General features: G+C 37.6%; 1 protein-coding gene across 1 annotated transcript in view; it reads left to right on the plus strand.

Moving 5' to 3' along the window:
• Nucleotides 1-20,830, plus strand: part of MEI4 (meiotic double-stranded break formation protein 4) — a 210,399-nt gene that overhangs the window by 13,473 nt on the left and 176,096 nt on the right. The window contains exon 2 of the mRNA XM_042939207.1: nucleotides 15,210-15,455. Coding sequence (XP_042795141.1) covers nucleotides 15,224-15,455 — 232 coding nt within the window. The 5' untranslated portion in view covers nucleotides 15,210-15,223. The remainder of the gene's footprint in view (nucleotides 1-15,209; nucleotides 15,456-20,830) is intronic.

A 20,830-nucleotide genomic window follows, 5' to 3' on the forward strand; every position in this document is an offset into this window, starting at 1 on the left:
TACCTAGTTGGCTATTTCTGCATTAATATGTTTTTGTTTGTTTTGTTTTGTTTTGTTTTGAGTTCATGGATGGAGGATAAGACAGAAGTGCAGATGTATTTAGGCCGTACAGATAGGAGACTAAGTAGGGCCAGAGAGGTGCTGGGATCTCAGCTTGCCTCCCAGTGTGAACAGAGTCTAGGAACCATGCTACCTGCCTAGACATGGATCTCAAGGTTGGGTTAGTAAAACCTTATTCATCTATTTGAAGTAGATTGTGGGGTTAAGATTCCTGGGGTTGCAAGGAGTGCTGAATTTCCAGACTGATTGTTGTCGTCTGTGGTTTAGTGACTTGTACATTGAGCTAACTGGTTGCCTGGTCTTAATGGACTAAACAATTGAAGTCAGCAAAACATCTGATTGTAACAGGTGATGCGTCTACTGGCAGGCTGAATAGGGAAGAATTTCCTCTCACACAGCAGAGTTGTGTCTTGGGACGTAGGGGAAAAAAAAGATACTCTTTCCTTACCCAGGAGAGTTGTCTCTAGATCTATGAATTATTGACATGCTTTCTTGTTGTTAAGCGTTTGCACGTCTACTGAGATCAAATAATGCTGTCAGCAGCTAGTGCTGGGTCCAACTCTTCTGATTTGAAATCTGCAGAATCATGTTTGGTAAGAATGCCTGAAAAATTCCGCAGCTCCTTATTTGAACTTATTTTTAATTTGCTCTAAAGTGTATTTGAATCACAAAGGAGCTTTCAGCAGAATGCTATAAATCTGTCATTGCTAAATACCAAAGCATTGCAAATACACTTGGCATGGGAAAATAATGTCCACATGAATGCATTGTTTATTTATGTCTCATGTTTTAAATGGGAAAGGGAATATGTTTTAGAAGAATCTGTATTTGTGGTAGATGTATGAAAATGTCTTTATGATTTTACAAAATATGGGAATGAAACAAAAATAATTCCACTGGAGACATCACAGGTACAAGGCCAATGTAAACTTTTAATTAATAACAACAATTATGATAAAAGCTTTTGTTAAGTAAACAATTACCCTTGTCTAGGGAAGTGAACAGTTTGGGCACAGAATTGACTAATTGTTTTTCTAGTTATACCAGAACTGCATTTGGATTCCAGCTTACTAATTGGATGTCAAGGAGACGTTGATCAATGTAATGGTTAAACTAATAAAATTGGGTAGGAGAGCACAAAATTAGGAATCATGTGGTTCCAAGACTCATTTCTCCCGTCCTAATAAATAGTAGCATAATGGCATAGCTGTAATGGTAGTAACCGTCCTAGTAGTGATAAAAATAACAATCCTTGAGTGCTTACCATATGCCAGGTACTATCTCATATGCTTTACAATCATGTTTTACTTGAGTCTGCAGAACAGTCATATGAGAATATTACTAATATATTTTCCATTTTATGGATAACGTGAGATGCAGAAATTACTTTGTCATTCAGTTGGCAAAGGACAGAGCTGGGTTCAGCTTGCAGTCCCTTCATTCTGAAGTCTGGGCCTTGGCTCTGCGACCCAATCCAACTGAGAATATACCTACTTATTCAGACCCTCTTGGGGGTGTGGGTGGAGGAGTGAAAAAGGGGAAGGCGGGGGCGCCTGGGTGGCTCAGTCGGTTAAGCGTCCGACTTCAGCTCAGGTCACGATCTCACAGTCCGTGAGTTCGAGCCCCGCGTCGGGCTCTGGGCTGATGGCTCAGAGCCTGGAGCCTGCTTCTGATTCTGTGTCTCCCTCTCTCTCTGCCCCTCCCCCGTTCATGCTGTGTCTCTCTCTGGCTCAAAAATAAATAAACGTTAAAAAAAAAAAAATTAAAAAAAAAAAAAGAAAAAGGGGAAGGCGACATAGGCCCTGAGTTACAAGGAACTTAATCCTACCAGAAAGAAAAGACAAAAGCAGATGGTTATTGATTAAGTGCCAGTGTGAGTGGTTCGGTTGACAGGTACCCCAGTTGTTGGAAAAAGGGAGAATTACTATGGGCTGAAGTGGTTAGGGAAGGCTTTCTGGAAGAAGTGGACTTTGGCTTATGCCTTAAGTGACATAAAAGCTTTTTGCCAAAACACATCGTATCCTTTAGTGTTCAGATTCTGATAAGAATTTTATGAATGGCAGCCTAATTCTAGCCTTGTTTATCTTTAAAGAGCTTTTGGGACCCTTTTTTATTTTTTATTTTTATTTTTTTATTTAAAAAATTTTTTTTTAACGTTTATTTATTTTTGAGACAGAGAATGAACAGGAGACGGGCAGAGAGAGAGGGAGACACAGAATGTGAAACAGGCTCCAGGCTCTGAGCTGTCAGCACAGAGCCCGACACAGGGCTCGAACTCACAGACCGTGAGATCATGACCTGAGCCAAAGTCGGACGTTTAACCGACCGAGCCACCCAGGCGCCCCCTTTTGGGACCTTTTAAACAGTTCTAATATGTGTATATGGTTGACCCTTGAACAATGTGGGAAATGGGGGCCCTGATCTTGCTACACAGTTGAAAATTTGAGTGTAACTTTTGACTCTCCCAAAACTTAATTGCAAATAGCCTACTATTGACTAGAAGCCTTACTGATAATATAGTCGATTAACACATATTTTGTATGTTATATGTATTATATACTGTATTCTTAAAATGTTATTTTTTAGTATTTTTTAATTAATTTTTTAAGCTTATTGATTTTGAGAGAGAGTGAGCGCGAGCGGGGGAGGGGGAGAGAGAGGGAGAGAGGGAGAATCTCAGGCAGGCTCCCTGCAGGCCAGTGTGCAGAGCCTAATGCAGGAACTCAAACCATGAGATCATGCTTACCCAACCTCCCAGGCACTCTGAGTATGGTGAGATTTTTAATAAATGTTCAATTTCTTTAACAGAGGGCTACTGAGAATTCTTTGTCTTCTTTTGTCAGTGTTGGTCAGTATATTTCACTGTAAATTCTCTAATTTATTAACATAGATTGCTCATAATTTTGCATGAGTTTTTAAAAAAATTTAATTCTGAGGTTCCACAGGGTGGCTCAGTCAGGTAAGCACCTGACTCTTGATTTGGGCTCAGGTCATGATCTCACAGTTGTGGGATTGAGCCCTACTGCATTGGGCTCTGCACTGACAGCACAGAGCCTGCTCGGGGTTCTCTCTCTGCCCCTTCCCCACTCACGCTCTTTCTCTCAAAAATAAATAAACATTTGAAAAAAATAAAATTTTTAATTCCAATGTACTTAACATATGTGTTCTATTCCTTTCAGGTGTACAATATAGGGGTTCAACAATTCCATGTATTACTCAGTGCTCATCAGGATAAGTGTACTGTTAATCCACTTCACCTATTTGCCCGCCTCACCTCCATTCTGGGAACTATTTATTCTCTGTGTTTAAGAATCTGTTTTTTTGGTTTCTCTCTCTTTCTCTCTCTCTTTTTCCTTCGTTAGTTTGTTTTGATTCTTCAATTCCACATATCAGTGAAATCGTATGGTGTTTGTCTTTCTCTGACTGGCTTATTTCACTTAGCATTGTATTCTCTACATCCATCCATGTTGTTGCAAATCACAAGATTTCGTTCCTTTTTGTACACACACACACACACACACACACACACATATATATATATACACACATACACACACACACACATATATATATACACACACACACACACACACATATATATATAAATACACACACACACACATATATACACATACACACACACATATATATATACACACAGACACACACATATATATATAAATACACACACACACACACATATATATATATATGTATATACACATACCACATCTTCTTTATCCATTGATCTGTCAATGGACACTTGGGCTGCTTCCATAATTTGTCTATTGTGAAGAATGCTACAATAAACATAAGGTTGCACATATCCTTTTGAATTACTGTTTTCATATTCTTTGAGTAAAGACCCAGTAGGGTAATTTTATTTTTAATGTTTTGAGGAACTACCATACTGCTTTCTACCATGGCTGCACCAGTTTGTATTACCACCAACAGTATATGAGGGTTCCTTTTTCTCCACATCCTGGCCAACACTTGTTTCTTGTGTTTTTGATTTTAGGCATTCTGATAGGTCTGAGGTGATATCTCATTTTGGTTTTGATTTACATTTCCTTGATGATGGAAAATGTTAAGAATCTTTTCATGTGTCTGTTGGCCATCTATTTCCTTTGGAGAAATGTCTGTTCACATCTTTTGCCCATTTTTAAATTGGATTATTTGTTTTGGGGGTTTTCAGTTGTACACATTTTTTAATATATTTTAGATACAAATCCTTTATTAGATACGTCATTTGCAGATATCTTCCTGCATTCGGTAGGTCGTCTTTTAGTTTTTTTTATGTTTCATTTGCTTTGCAGAAGCTTTTTATTTTGATGTAGTGCCAGTAATTTATTTTGCGTTTGTTTCCTTTGCCCCAGAAGACATACCTAGAAAGATGCTGTTATGGCCAATCTCTGAGAAATTATTGCCTGTGCTCTGTTCTAGGATTTTTATGTTGCACATGTCACAGTTAGGTGTATCACCATTTTGAATTTATTTTTGTATGGTGTAAGAAAGTAGTCCAGTTTCATTCTATTGTATGTAGATGTAGCTGTCCAGTTTCCCAAAAGCAATTATTGAGGAGACTTTTTCCCATTGCATATGCTTGCCTCCTTTGTCAAAGATTAATTGACCATCTAATTATGGGTTTGTTTCTGGGCTTTCTATCCTTTTCCAGTGACCTATGTGTCTATTTTTGTGCTAATGCCATACTGTTTTGAATACTATAGCTTTGTAATAAACTTGAAGCCTGGAATTGTGATGCCTCCAGCTTCGCTTTTCTTTTTCAAGATTGCTTTGGCTATTTGGGGTCTTTTGTAGTTCCATACAAATTTTCAGACTGTTTGTCCTAGTTTTGTAAAAAATGCTGTTGGTATTTTAATAGAGATTGCATTAAATCTGTAGATTGCTTTGGATAGTATTGACATTTTAAAATTATTTGTTCTTCCAATCCATGAGCATGGAATGTCTATTTGTTTGTATCATCTTTAATTTCTTTCATCAGTGTTAGAGTAGAGGCTTTTCATCTCTTTGGTTAAGTTTATTGCTAAGTGTTTTATTATTTTTGGTAATTTTGCATTCATTTTTTAATCGCTAGAGGATATACAGGGAATTCTTTCTGTTATTCCTGATCTTGGTATGATGGTGCTATTTCTCTTTTTTTCTTGATAAGTCCTAGACATTTATTAATTTTTTTTAAATTTTTTTTAACGTTTATTTATTTTTGAGACAGAGAGAGACAGAGCATGAATGGGGGAGGGTCAGAGAGAGGGAGGCACAGAATCTGAAACAGGCTCCAGGCTCTGAGCAGTCAGCACAGAGCCTGACGCCGGGCTTGAACTCATGGACCGTGAGATCGTGACCTGAGCCGAAGTCGGACGCCTAACCAACTGAGCCACCCAGGCGCCACTAGACATTTATTAATTTTATTAATCTTTTTTAAAAATTAACTTTGCCTGCTAATTTTCTTGATTGCAATTTCCTACTTAATTGCATTCTGGTTATATCTTTATGACATCCTTCCTTTCACTTCCTCTGGGTTTTTTTGTTATTATTTTTCTAATTTTCTAACGTAGAAATGTAGGTCATTGAATTTAAACCTTTCTTCTTTTATAAAATAGATACTTGAAGCTATTATTTTTTTACAAGCTGTTTTAGTTTCCTTTCTTAAAGTTTAATAAGTTGTGTTTTCATTATTCTTCAGTTTTAAATATACTCTAATTCTGTTTATAATTTTTTCTTTGTCCCTTATTTTATTTAGAAATGTGTGGTTTGTTTTCCAAATATTTGAGAGATTTTTCTAGACATTTATAATTGTTTTTCTTGTCTTAGAGAACATGTTTTCTAAGATTTCAATCTTTTGAAATTTAATGAGAATTGCTTTGTCTCAGCATATGATCTGCTTTGTTGAATATCCCATGTGAACTTTTATAAGCATCAATTGGTTCAGGATGGTTGGTAGTATTTTTCAAATCTTTTATATCATCATCATTACTCTTCAGGATTTAGTTGTTCTATCAATTGCTGAAAGAAGTGTGTTGAAATTTTCACATATGATTGTGCATTTGTCACTGTCCCTCACATTCTTTCAGTTCTTCTTCATGTATTTGGAAGTTCTATTATTGTCATTATGTGCATACACATTTAGGATTGTTCATCTTCCTGATTAATTGACCTTTTTAAAATCATAGGAAATGTTTCTCTAATCTCTGGTAATATTTTCTTGTCATGAAGTTTCTTTTGTCTGATATAGAGGCAGTCCATATTTCTTACGTTTGCTATTTGTATTTTCAATCCATCCTTGTCTGAAAAAAGTTAATTACCTTAGCCTACATATTTGTACTTTAGCCCTTCAGACACAGATCAAATAACTTAGAGCATCTAGGTAGAAGTTTTCTTTTGAGATAAATTGCCAAATATATATGTAAGTTAGTGAATATTCTTTATTTTCTATATTTCAGTAAAATTGGTAAGGGGATAAAATTCAACTCTATTTTCTTGTAGTAATTGAAAGGACAAATAGATTTAGGCATAGAAAGTCTGACGAGTTAAAGATCTGAATTTCTTTTATAGCATGAGCTACTTTGAGAAATTCCTATGGCTTAAACAAAGAACTTTAATTGATTACCCTGGAGTAAAACTGAACACTGATATAGCTAAGGCTGGTTACTGATACAGCTAAGGCTAGTAACCAAATGAGTATCCCATTTATAAGATGAAATATATTGATATTATTTTCAATGAAAGACCTCTTTTGTGGTTAAAAAATAGCATGTTAAAAAGGTTCTAGAAATTCTTTTTTTAATTTTTTTTTTAAATCTTTATTTATTTTTGAGAGAGAGAGACAGAGCACAAGCGGGGGAGGGACAGAGAAAGAGGGAGGCACAGAATCGAAAGCAGGCTCCAGGCTCCGAGCTGTCAGCACAGAGCCCAACGCAGGGCTCGAACCCATGAACTCCAAGTTGGGCGCTTGCAAGTAAGCCGAAGTTGGACACTTAACCAATGAGCCACTCAGGTGCCCCTAGAAATTCTTAATACAAATGGCATTACTTAAAAAAGAAAAAATAGACACTCATGCAGTGGTGTTCTGCCTATATTTTCCATGGACACCAAAGTTCAAGCCTGGCCATGGTGTCATTATGAGGCCGTTTCTTGGCTATCATGAATTTGGGTTGGTAATCTCGGGTTGGTCAGATCTAAATTTTAAGGAGGACAGCAAGTTCTGATGGGTAGGAGAAATGGAGTTTGGGAAGTTTGATATAGCTACCTGGGAAAATTAGACAAAAGTTAGGCCACAGGACTGCTGATGCTTCAGACCTTGAATGGTTCCTGTTACATGAGTGGAGATAGGTATTGGTTACAATGGTGGAAGGAAAGCTGGGGGCCCATTCCTGCTCCAGATGCCATTACCTGGTGCCAGGGACAAGTGCCTTATGCTGTTTTTTGTTGTGCTGTTCTTCTGGAATGGCCTGCAGTTTCTTCTGATATTCCTCAGTTGGTTAGGAGTTGTTGTAGTGGTACTAAGTGAGGCAACATGAATCCAGTGAACTGACAGGTTCTTGGTAGAGAAGAGCATTGTATTGATACAGCATGCATATTCTGTGTTGTGTCTGATTTCAGAGTCTACAATGCCATAGGACTAGGTTGAGAGTCTGGGCTGGAGCAGGTGGGATGTTGATGAAACAGTTGTAGATGAAAGCCTGAAAGACCAGTCTTTAGTGATGGCTTGCCTGCAACAAAGGCTTTGTGTGTTTATTGTCTGGAGCATGTTGAGGGGCTGAGTTTAAAGCGACAATTCAGAGGACATCATGTGTGAGAGGATGTCGAGAATCAATGTGCTCAGTATTTGTGAAGCCTTCCCTCTCTTTTAGTAGGTTATTTTAGGCTAATAAAAGTAGAATTCTATTACTTTCTAATGTTTATTTATTTTTGAGAGAGAGAAAGGGACAGAGCACAAGCAGGGGACGGGCAGAGAGAGAGGGAGACATAGAATATGAGGCAGGCTCCAGGCTCTGAGCTGTCAGGACACAGCCCAATGCAAGACTTGAACTTATGGACTGTGAGATCATACTTGAGCCAATGTCAGATGCTTAACCAACTGAGCCACCTGGGCACCCTTATTAAATGTAAATCTAAGTAGAATGTAGCAGAAGTATTAGATTTATTTGTAAAATGAAGCCTGTGAGGAGCATGAAGCATTGTCAGTTGTCTGAAATTCGTGGTGGTCACCTTGGTGAGATTTCAGTGAGGGAGAGAGATGAGAATTGAGGCACTTTTTCAGCCTTAAGGAAAGTTCTGCTGAGTTTCTCGCACTTTCTTGGCTTCACGTATTAAGTATGCACAGATGGGAAGTATAGAAGATACTATGTTACAGCAGTTAGAAAACAAATCTGATTTCCAAAATGGGACTTTTTTGGATAGGGCTGTTTACTTCTTCCAGGAGACTCTGCCTCACCACCTCCTTCCTTAGTCTTCTGTTTTCCCTGCAGCTCAGGCCCTGGCTCCATGGCTCTCCAGCAACCAGCTGTTCCTCTCCCCTGGTATTGGCTGACCTTTCTCAGTTGCGTCCTCTGGCTCTTTCTTTGGCTTCTGGTTTCATCCTAGAGTCTTCCTCATTTTCTGACACATAACTTTTTCCATTTCCAGAGTATAGCCACATACAGATTCCAAATTTGTGGAGTTTATGGGTTTGAGTTCTGTAGATTATCAGATTTTTTAATATACCTAGTGAGAACAAGAGGTTTGTTTTTGTGATGAGGATTATGTCCATATCCATGTGTGAAATACCAGTGTAACTAGGAAACACCTGCAGTCCTTCTGAATTATATTTTAAAACATGTGTTAATAGTAGATATCAGGTCTTTTTCCCTTCTGAGAATTTATGCAGTGGAAGATGGTTGAGGATTGTGCTATATATACATGACTTTGCATTTCTGAATCAGTGTACTTTTTGCTGCCTTATAAAATGTGTGTGATGCATTTTTTCCCACATGAAATTCTGCAACATCTCTTTCTGGAATCCAGAGAAAATCTTGTCTGTGACAAAAAAAAAAAAAAAAAAAAATCATTGAGGCTTCAAAAGGGAGGGTGGGATTTGCATAAAAAGAAAGTGTGAAGAGACTCTGGAGACAATTAAAATCTAGGATTAGTTAACTTTTTCAGCAAGAGGAAAATGCAAGGATCCTTTTATCTTTACTTGCCTCTTGTCCTCAACAGATTCTCTTTGCTGGGAAGTGTTTTAAAGGCCCCCTTAATACAGTGGAGAGATTTGAAATCTTGAGTAACTCCTGATTCTTTTATGTAAAATTTCACGTGATGTTAATCTGCTGAGCACTTCACAGTAAGTGTGTGCTGAAACTATAACAATAATTAGAGAATTTTCAGCTGGATCTAATCCAAAAATCAGATGTCAGACCTTGTCCAAACTTTACTGAAATTAATTATCCAGAAAATCTTGTGATATCTCACTGTTCTGGCATTGCCATAACTCTGCCCTGTCCCGGACTGATATTTGATAATTGCATATTCCATCATCATAGTACATAGGAACTTCCTCCTGTACTCACTTTGTCCTATCATATTCATCTCAGTGATTTAGGGAATGTTCTTCCATTTCTTGATTTATGAGGAAGGCAAGTATTTATTATAGGGTTCACATGACATTAAATCTGGCTTTTTTCCCTTATAGCTTACCCTCTTATATAAACCTGTGTATGAACTAGATTTTAGCTTTCTTGTATTTTCTTTTTTTATATAATTTTTTTAAATTTATTCATTTTGAGAGAGAGAGAGAGAGAGCACGCAATCATGTGGGAGAGGGGCAGAGAGAGAGAGGGAGAGAGATAAATCCCAAGCAGGCTCTGCCCTGACAGTGCAGAGCCCGATATGGGGCTCGAACTCATGAACTGTGAGATCATGACCTGAGCTGAAGTCAAGAGTTGGGCACTTAACCTACTGACCCACCCAGGCGCCCCAAATGTTTTTATTTATTTATTTTGAAAGAGAGAGAGAGAGAGAGAGAGTCCACGCATGCACTAGTGGGGGAGGGGCACAGAGAGACGGGAGAGAGAGAGAGAGAGAGAGAGAGAGAGAGAGAGAATGAATATCCCCAGTAGCCTCTGCACTGTCAAAGCAGAGCTTGACATGGGGCTCCAACTCAAGAACTAGGAGATCGTGATCCAAGCTGAAGTTGAACAGTTAAACGACTGAACCACCCAGGTGCCCCTCTTGTATTTTCTTTACTCAAGGATTATTTTGGTGAAAGTTTAAGGGTATACTGTAGAAACGTGTAAGTTTAGAGGGAGTAGATTCACTGGAAGTAGTCAGGAAAGGATGTGTCACAGAGTCAAGAGAAACTGATGTGACCCTTCAGGTTAACTAGAAATTACGCTCCTAATCCATTCTCCCTCTAGTGCCATGCTCCCTAGTATGTGATTAACAAAGACTTTCTTATGAGAGCCAGGGTTAAGAGCTGGTCAAGCAGCCTTTTGTGACTGCCTGACCTATACTGATATATTCATTCATTAATTCACTCACTGACTCATGTACTCATTCAGGTATTTAGTAGCCAGTCTGTGTTCATGGCATTGGGAATAAAATGGCTAGTAGCCTGCTGGTTAGTCATATTGAATAAAGTTTTTCTGCCCCACCTCCAAAATCCACGGTGTCCTTTGGATTAGTGGGAGTAACACCAAACACATCTGAATGAAGGGGCATGTATCTACTTGTGGACATGGAAAGGTCTGAAGTCCACAGGCTTGGTGGAATTTGGGGAAAGCTGATGAGGGATGGAAATTTGAGAATTTATGGAACAGAATGTTCATTCCATTGACTGTGTTTCCTCCATTCTGAAGGTACTCTCCTAGTTTAAAATTTCTGAGTAGGTTTAGTGTGCTGTGATTTCATTCTTATCCCACTCCCCTTCTCTCAAGCTGTAGTTGAACTGGTGGTGTATTTTACAGTTGAAGATGTCTCAGAATTGAGGTGAGCTCTACAGGCCGGAACCTCTCATCACAACCATAAAATGACAGCTTGTAGACTTGAGGCTTCATTTAAAACGCATCTTCATTTTTCATATAACATGTAATTTGAAAAATATAGGATAGGAAATATATTTGTATGAGTAGACATTTTTCTGTTGTATATAACATGTTTTATAAATATTTATTGTGGAAAACTTGGAAACTGTAGAAAAGTATAAACAAGAAAATGAAATCAGACTTACTCAATTCACAGTCAGTGTTTTGTTTGTTTTGGTGAATAACCCTAATCTATCTTCCTCCCTCTTCCTTTTCTCTTTACCTGTTTTCTTTCCCTCCTCCTCCCCTCCTGCTTCCTATCTCTACATCTATCAGTATATCAATCTCAGTCTATGGATTTCTCCCCCAGTTTCCAGTTTTACTTCACTTACTGTTTTATGTTTACTCTGCAGTTAACAACATGTAGGAAATATTTTCCCATAGTTTTAAATGTTTTAAAAAACATTTTCAGTTCAATTGTACATTATGTCACAATTTAATGCATTATGTCACTTTATTGTTAAGTGTTCAAGCTGGTGACAGGTTCTGTTTTGTTTTGGTAGTTATAAATAATCCTATAGGATCATCTATGGGCACAAAGTTTTGTATGTAGTCCTGGTCATTTTTTTAAGATAAAATCTTAGAATTTGTATTGCTGGCCTAAAGGGGGATACATATTTTGAAGGTGTTTGATACACATTAGGGAAATATTCTGATTGGTTACCTAAATTTAAAATTTCACTTCTTATATAGAAATTATCTGGGGTTCTTTAGTTTATGGAATTTTCATCAGTGATCTTAGGGATGAACAAACTTTAGAATTCAGGATTATAAATAAAATCTTAAAAATATAAAATCTTTAAAAAAAGAATCCAGAATTCTAATTCAAAACAGTTTGACAGTTCAGAGAATTGGTTAGTTGATGCAAAGTTTGGTAGGGGAAAATGAGGGCAGGAAAAATAGGGCAGGTAAACATCGCCAGAGTACTGTTTACAGAGTAGCCATTTCTGCATGCATTGCCAGAAGGAGAATACAGGGGTCCTAGGGAATGTGACTAGATTTTTCTGTAGCCCTATGGGGGACCTTGCCATGGTAAGGTCTGTTCCCAATTGTAAAGAAAAAGAAAGCTCATTTTGAACTAATGTTCTATTCTAAAAACACTGTTAAAATTTTGTGTTTTCTGCTGTTAAGAATTCAGAGACACTAAATACCTTCTTGGGGAACATTAAATGTTCGTTTTAATTATTTACGATAATTATTTGAGCATAAATTGAATTTTAAAAAGACTTTCTGAAAGTTACTACTGATCTTTCTTCAATTAAGTATAGAATGTGTTTGGGAAGCTCATCTTTTTTTCCCATGAATTTTCAGGGGAAATAGAATTATCTTTACCTTGCAAATGGCACTCTGAGAATAGGAATGCTCTTCTTAGATAAAAACAGCACATGTTTATAAACACACACACACACTCCAAAATACGAGGAAGCAGTTTAAAAAGCTTCTGTCTAGGTTCCGTCCAGCTGTAGGTTGTAATTTTGTGTTTTTTTAGTGTAATTTATATGATAGAAGGCTGTACCAACATATATATTAGCAATTGTTTCTCTTCACTTGTGGTACAATTCTAATTAATGTTCAGACAAGTGACCCTGGGATAGTTTTAATCCAGAAGGACTTTATAATTTGATCCTTTTATGTTGTTGACTGATATTCAGCATGGTTTGAAGACTATTAACAAATCACATGATGACATAAAAATCAGAGCATTTAATTAATCTGCTCGCTTAAATCAATTAATTAAATATCTTTGCAAGACAACAGGGAGTTTGCTGTGTTTTCTGCTATCCAGAGAACTTTGTTGTCTTGTGCTAGTAAACAGGTTTTTTTTTTTTTTCTTTTCAGGTTTTAGCCTGGATTCCCACCATTCACAAGTAAATATCAGATCCTTTTCTAACCAAAATACTTTAAGTTACTTATTATTTTCATTATTGTTATTTTTATTTTTTGTCAGGACTGTTACATCTGATAGTAGGCTTACTTCTTTTTTTTTTTTTAATGTTTATTTATTTTGAGAGAGAGCATGTGAGAGAGCAGGGGAGGTGCAGGGAGAGAGAATCCCAAGCAGGCTCCATGCTATCAGTGCAGAGCCTGATGTTGGGCTCGAACCCACAAACCTTGAGATCATGACCTCAGCCAAAACCGAGAGGCAGAGGCTTAACCGACTGAGCCACCCAGGTGCCCAGTAGGCTTATTTCTTTGGGGAGGGTCATCCATGCTCTGTGCTCTCGGCACACAGGTGTTTCCTGGAGCACTGAGAGGTGCTGTTCACCATTGCTGACCCAGCAGATGAGGGATGAACCAGCCAAGTGAAATGGTTGCTGTGAAAGCTAAAATACGCGGAGCTATAATTCTAATTAGTTTGTCTATGTTAACAGTATCTAGTCCTGGGTGTATTATATAGCTATGAAAGGCTAAAAGTATAGCAGGTATACCTTCTTTTGGAAATCTATTCTTCATAATTTTTTTCTAATTATAATCTGACATATGTTCATTGGTGAAAATTAGGAAAATTCAGAGAAGTATCTTCAAGAAAATAAAAATCAGTCACTCTATAGTAGAGATAAATCCTATTTACATTTTTTGTATTTCCCATTTTTTATATAATTGGGATCCTACTACATATATATAATTTTATGCCCCCACTGTTTTTACAGTCAGCATATCATTAGTACTTTCTCATGCTAATAAAGAATATCTCTGAAAACCCTATTTGGATAGATAGTATTCATATGAATGGTTGTATCATTATTAACTATTTGGTTGTTAGCCCCAGTTTTCAATTATAAATTATTCTGTTATGAGCATATCATACATACATTTCTGTGTTGCTCTTAATTATAATAAAACAGCATGATGCTTCCTCTTAGATCGTGTATTTTCAGTGTAAACTATAGAATATCAAATAGATACACAGTTTTGTGGGTGGTAATAAATCTGAAAGGATTTGATATGGTGGTATATGAATCGTTTTTTGAAGGATGCACAGCAGGACGTTGGCAGCTGTGAGAGTCATAGTGTCACAACTGGGGAAAATTCCAGAGCAGAGATGTGAATGGGAACGAGCTGAGACTGTGTGCATCTGTTTGTATGAATATGATTTAACCACAGTGGAAGGATAGGCTTGAGAAATGGAAGAAAATAAAGTGTGAGATGTGGAGTAAAGAATTTGAACTTGTTAGTAGAATAGATGTGGCAACCAAAGCCCTAAATTTTCTGGACCATTGTGCTATTCATTACAAATTTTTATGCAGCACATTATATGTGCCAAGCTCCCCCTTGTGGAGGTCCACAAGGGGTTTATACTTCGGTATCGGTTGTTGTATTCATCCAGTGAAGGCAGTGTGTGTCCTCACAGATACATTTCTATAGTTAGACTGTGATGTAGTACTACTTTGGAAAAGTACGCTCATGGTGGCAGTTGGAAATCTTTGGAGGCACAGAATCAGAGCAGAGCCACAATTTAAACGAAGTAAATATTTTAAAGATTGTTCTCAGTATCATTGGAGGGGCCTGGTTAAAGGCAGCAATGTAGTAGTTAATTAATGGTTCAATAGGGAAGCAGGGGCTGTGCGACTTAGCAGAATGAGTTGGAACAGAAGGGCTTACGTTTAAATAAATGGTTTAATTTAGTGGTTCTGATTACAGAGTAGACCCTTCAAAATGTAAGAGCCTCAGTGCCTATCCCAGCTTTGGTAGATCTGAATTTTGGGGAGCTAGGACCAAATATATGTAAATGTATGTATTTAAAAACCTCCCTTAGAGATTCTGAAGTGTGCCTCTGGTTAGAAAACACTAAATGAATTAATGTGTGTTTTTTCCACCCCAAGAATTTGTCAGATTGTCTGAACCTGTGGTTTTGGATTTTAATACACTTAGTATTCATGTATGTGCATTTTACTTTTGCATATTTTTCGTACTCTTTTCAGTTCCTGAGAAATTTTTTTTCTGTTACTTGGTGTCAAGTTGTATTACAAACTTACTAATTAGTGGTACTCTGCAAAATCAATTTTGAGCAAATGAAATGCACTCCAAAAGTTAAAAGGAATTTCTGTAACTTTTTTCCTTACTAACACATAGGGACAAAAGCCAGGATGGATGATCAAGCATGGTATTTGAGAACTTCAAAGCTGGCTCTGGCTGTGGCCATTATCCGCTCAAAACCAGCAGACAAAAGCAGCAGAGAATACACAGAGCACCTTGCGAAGGTGGTGTCTGAGCAGGAGTCAACGTGGAGATCAAAAGTCGAAGCCTTGGAAACTGAAGTTCTGCAATTACGTCAAAAACTTCTTCTGAGCAGGATGTGTTCAGGATTGCTTGAGACTGGTGAGTGTATGAAATTGTCTTCTGGTAATACATCATTCTGGTTTTTTTTAATTGTTTATTTTTAATTTAGTATAATTTTTAAAAAAATTGAGTATAGGGGTGTCAGGGTGGCTCAGTTGGTTGAGTGTCTGACTCTTGATTTCTGCTCGGGTCATGATCCCCGGGTCGTGGGATCGAGCCCTGCCTTGGGCTACCGGGCTGAGCATGGAGCCTGCTTGAGATTGTTTCTTTCTCTCCCTCTGCCCTTCTTCCCCTTACTCTCTTTCTTTCTTAAAAAAAAAAATAAAATAAATAAATAAATAATAAATAAATAAATAAATAAATAAATTGAGTATAGTTGGCACACAATGTTACATTAGTTTCAGATGTACAGTTCGGTGATTCCATAGCTCTATATGTTATGCTGTGCTCACCATAAGTATAGCCATCATCTCTCCTGTTATATTGCTATTACAATATTATCAACTCTATTCCTTATGCTGTGTCTTTTATTTCTGTGACTTAATGCATAACAGAGGCCAGTATCTCCCTCCCTTTTCACTCATTTTACCTAGTCTCCTGGCCCCCTCCCCTCTGGCAACTATCAATTTGTTGTCAAGGGTCTGATTCTGCTTTTTGTTTGTTTATTCTTTTTTTTTTTAAGACTCTATTGATGAGAGGAATCAGATGGTAATTACTTTCTCAGTCTGACTTATTTCACTTATATAATACCCTGGGGGGGGGTGGTATAATGCCCTAGGATATACCTTCTAGGGTAGTATCATACCTCAGATGACATGATCTCATCCTTTTTATGGCTGTATAATATTTCTCTATCTCTCCTCTCTCTCTCTCTTTCTGTGTGTGTGTGTGTGTGTATAACATTTTCCTTACACGTTTGTCTATTGATGTACACTTAGGTTGCTTCCATTTCTTGGCTATTGTAAATAATGCTGCAATAAACATAGGGGTTATATGTAAGTGATGAATCACTAAATTCCACACCTGAAAGCAATTTTACCATAACCATATGGTTATGGTAAAATTGCTATATTTATGGTTATGGTTATTTATGGTTATGGTAAAATTGCTAATATATATATATATATATATATATATATATATATATATATATATATTAGAATTTAGATAAAAACTTGAAAAAAACCATAGAGGTACATATATCTTTTCTTGCTAAGTTTTCATTTTCTCCGGGTAAATATCCAACAGTGGAACTACTAAATCATATAATATTTCTATTTTTAATTTTTTGAGGAAACCCCATACCATTTTCTACAGTGGTTATACCAATTCTGTTTTATTTAACCTTCACAATTATTTAGAAATTGGTTAGTTTTCTAAAACTAGACTTCTTCTTGCCCTATAAAGATGTTTTTATTTGTAGTTGTTCATTAAAAGTTTATTGTTACTTCCTAATGAATGGGGCTACATTAGACATTGGGGTGGAGTTGGAGAATGAAAGTAATGTAGATGTGAAGGCAGTAATGTTTTAAGTTTACTGGATAAAAAAAATTTAAAATCTCATTACTCAACCTTATCATTTTACTATGTATGTTATGTTACACTTATATTAAATAATTCATCCAGCAGTCATATACCAAGGACCAACAATGGACCAGTATGCAGTGGGTGGTGAGGACCCAAAAAAAAAACCACTTAAGGTGCTGTCCTACCATTGAGTACCTACAATTCTTGCAGGAAATTGGACCTTTAAATAATTTACTCAGTATGATAAATACTTTAATAAAGATATTGACAAAGCACAGAGGAAGAAGCCATTCATTCTGCCTGGTTTTTGGCAAGACTTCTCAGGTCTGGCCCTCAAGGATCTATCTACTAGTCAGTGGTCACAGAATGTGCAGCAACAGGCAGGAACATAATCAAAGGCAGGATACTTGCCTTTTTAGGATACTTGCAGCATTACATTTCAGAAGTGGCCAGAACACATTGTAGGAGAAAGGAAGAGAGGTGAATTGGGACCAGGTTCAGAAGGGCCTTGAATGTCAACCCAAGGACTGTTTTATTTTATTCCCTATAGTAAGTTGACTGTGCGATTTATGGTCTCCCTACCACCCTTGTGAGAGTTGAAAGCAGGGAACTCTTAATAATTACACTGGGACAATAGGCAGAAACCAGGACTCACTTGAGCAAGCTGGAACCTGTGGTTACTCCATTCATCAGGAGCCATACAACTTTTTTGATGCACAGAATTGACCCTTGTATTGGGACTGGGAAACAATTCTGGTGATTTTTAAAGAATGTAAACCAGATCATGTGACTCCTTTGCTGAAAACTTCTACCTGGCTTCCAATCATGCTTCACATTAGATTCAGACTTATGATCGTGGCCTGTGATGCTGTGGGTGATTTCACCTCTATTTACCTCTCCCACCTTGCCCTAGTTACCATGGGCTTCCTTCCAGCCTTGGACCTTTGTTATGTTTGTCTCTTTGACTCTCTTCGTGACTGGCTTCTTCCCTTCCTAGAGGTCTTATTCTAAATAACACCTCCTGGGGGTGCCTAGTTGGCTCAGTTGGTTAAGCGTCCAAATTCATCTCAGGTCATGATCTCAGGTTCATGAGTTTGAGCCTCATGTCAGGCTATGTGCTGACAGCTTTGGATTCTGTGTCTCCCTCTCTCTCTGCCCCTCTCCCACTCATGCTCTGTCTCTCACTCTCTCTCTCTCTGTCTCTCTCGCTCAAAAATAAACATTAAAAAATTTTTAAAAAATCGAAATGACACCTCCTCAATGACCACTCTATACACATAGCATTCCCCACTAGTTTGTTTTTTTTTTTTTACCCAAACATCCCCTGTGGACTATTTGTTTGTTTACCTAGTTGGTGCCTTATCTCCTGAACTAAAGTTTAAGTTCACTGAGGAGTGGGTCTTTGATTTGCTGAGCACCCTCTACTAAATGCCCACCCTAAAGCCTGACACACAGTCGGTGCTCAGTAAATATTTGTCACATGGCCATGGAGCAAAGAAGGTGTTTCTGGTCATAGCAATGATTCGAGGGAAGGATACCAGTTTTAAACATTTTACCAAAACCCATGTGAAGAATGATGAATTGAAATCGATCCATGATAGAACTGAAAGGAGGTGAGACATTTAGGAACGATTTCAGAGTAGACACTTCAGATATTTGTAAATGATGTCAGAGAGTGATTAGGGACATGGAGGCATTTGGGATAGTGAGGTCTCCAATCCCCGTTTATTGAATTTATTGCAATGCTTTGAATCTTAAAAGTGAACACAGAAATAAGTTTATAGGATAAAATGTGGAGTTAAGGTTTGTCTGAGTATAGGCTAGTTCCTGAATATATAGAGATTATGTAGAAGGAAGGTGGAAGGATGGTTCTTAGAGTCAAAGGGGATGATGAACAGGCTGGAAATACAGACATAGACGTAGGATCCACTGACATTTAAGTAATAGTTGAAGTCTCAGCCAAGGATGAGACTTGCAGGGAGGACGGAGCTGGGAGGTTGGCGGCATTGGGGGTCCCACCATTCCAGGGGTGGGCATGGGAAAAGGAGCCACGAAAAGAATATGACTGTCCCATTAGGAATGTCACCTAATGACTACACATTAGCAGGTGTAGTACACATATGATTGCTGTGGGTAATAGGGTACTTGCTAACTTTACTTTTGAGTATTATCAGGAAAATCTGCTAACCTAATACACAGACGTTACTAAAATCTCATTATTATGTGAGTGAAAATAGTGTTATAGAATTTATAGCCACATTTTAGTCTCTCTAGAGTCTTTCTAGGTAATGGGCTCTTTGTACTCAATGAATGCAAACACAATCAATATTCTTAATTATTTTATGTGCAGTTATAGGATTAATAGAATGGCACACAAACATTTCCAGTAATCTTAAACAGACTCTTAAGAACATCTGTGATATCAAAACCATTGTTTACCGTCAAGGGTCTGTTTATACCACTGCTCTAGTGGTGTGCATGATTTCTTTGGAACATGAGTATGCCTGACAGTGAGAACCTAGGTGAGAACTTGTTCTCACACCGAAAACTTTCACTTACAATGCCTGTGAGAGAAATCTTCAACTACCTTACAATTAAAATCAGTTTTACTCGCAGCAGGAGCTATAGGTAAAGCGTTTCCACACAGATGTTTGGAAGTAACTTGTCTCTCCATCTGTTAGCTTAAACTTGAAAAATGAAGAATAAATAGATGGATTCAGATAAATAGAGTCGCTATTAAAGGGGAAGGAACAAAATCTAACAAAGGGGGGTATTAGGTTGATAGGAAAATAAAAAAGGAACACAGCTGTTATTTAAAGATACATAATTTGAGGGGCACCTGGGTGGCTCAGTCGGTTAAGTGTCCGACTTCGGCTCAGGTCATGATCTCACAGTTCTTGAGTTGGAGCCCTGCGTCAGGCTCTGTGCTGACAGCTTGAAGCCTGGAGCCTGCTTGGGATTCTGTGTCTCCATCTCTCTCTGCCCCTCCCCTGCTCATGCTCTGTGTCTCTGTCAAAAATAAATAAACATTAAAAAAGATAAAGACATATAATTTGAAAGACTGATGTAATTTACTCTAAGAAAACTCCATACCTGAGATTCAAAACTATATTATAGATATATTTATAATTTTTTAACATTTTTATTTATTTTTGAAAGCATGAACTGGGGAGGGGCAGAGAGAGAGAGAGAGAGAGAGACAGGATCTGAAGCAGGCCCCCCATGCTGACAGCAGAAAGCACAAAGAGGGGCTCGAACTCACAAACCATTAGATCATAACCTGAGCTGAAGTCGGACGCTGAACCCACTGAGCCACTCAGGCACTCCAGATATATTTAGATTATCAAATATTGTTTATTGGGATTTTCAGGATTGCTTTACATATGCAACTGTTCTCAAGTGTTTAGAGACAGCAGGCCCTCAATAAATGTTGAATGGGATGCTTCTTGACAGATTGACAGAGGCTGGGGAACTTAATTTATAGCATCAACTATCCATTGAAACAACTGAGCAACCCAGAATTCAATAAAGCAGAGCTGAAATGGCAAAGTAAACAAATAAGAAAGTATGATATCATTTATCCAGCATTTTGGGAACCCAGCTATGTCTTTATTCTGATTTATTTTCCCACAGCTTCTTAGAGAGAGATATACTTCTTTATCATATTTATTAAATATAATAATACACAGACTGTACACAGAAGGGATAAATAGAACTTGTTCTTAGAATTCTGCTACATTGTAATTTTACTTAAATGCTCCTTAGTAGTGGGAGGAAGGAAGGGAGGAAGGATCAAAGAAGCCCAGATAATCCATTGACACATTTCCCAAAATCATTTTGAGTGACGTGTGGCAGGTGCAGTTAGTTGTCTACTCAATATTTAGTTT

This window comes from Panthera leo, chromosome B2, assembly GCF_018350215.1.
Source record: "Panthera leo isolate Ple1 chromosome B2, P.leo_Ple1_pat1.1, whole genome shotgun sequence".
Taxonomy (NCBI): Eukaryota; Metazoa; Chordata; class Mammalia; order Carnivora; family Felidae; genus Panthera; species Panthera leo.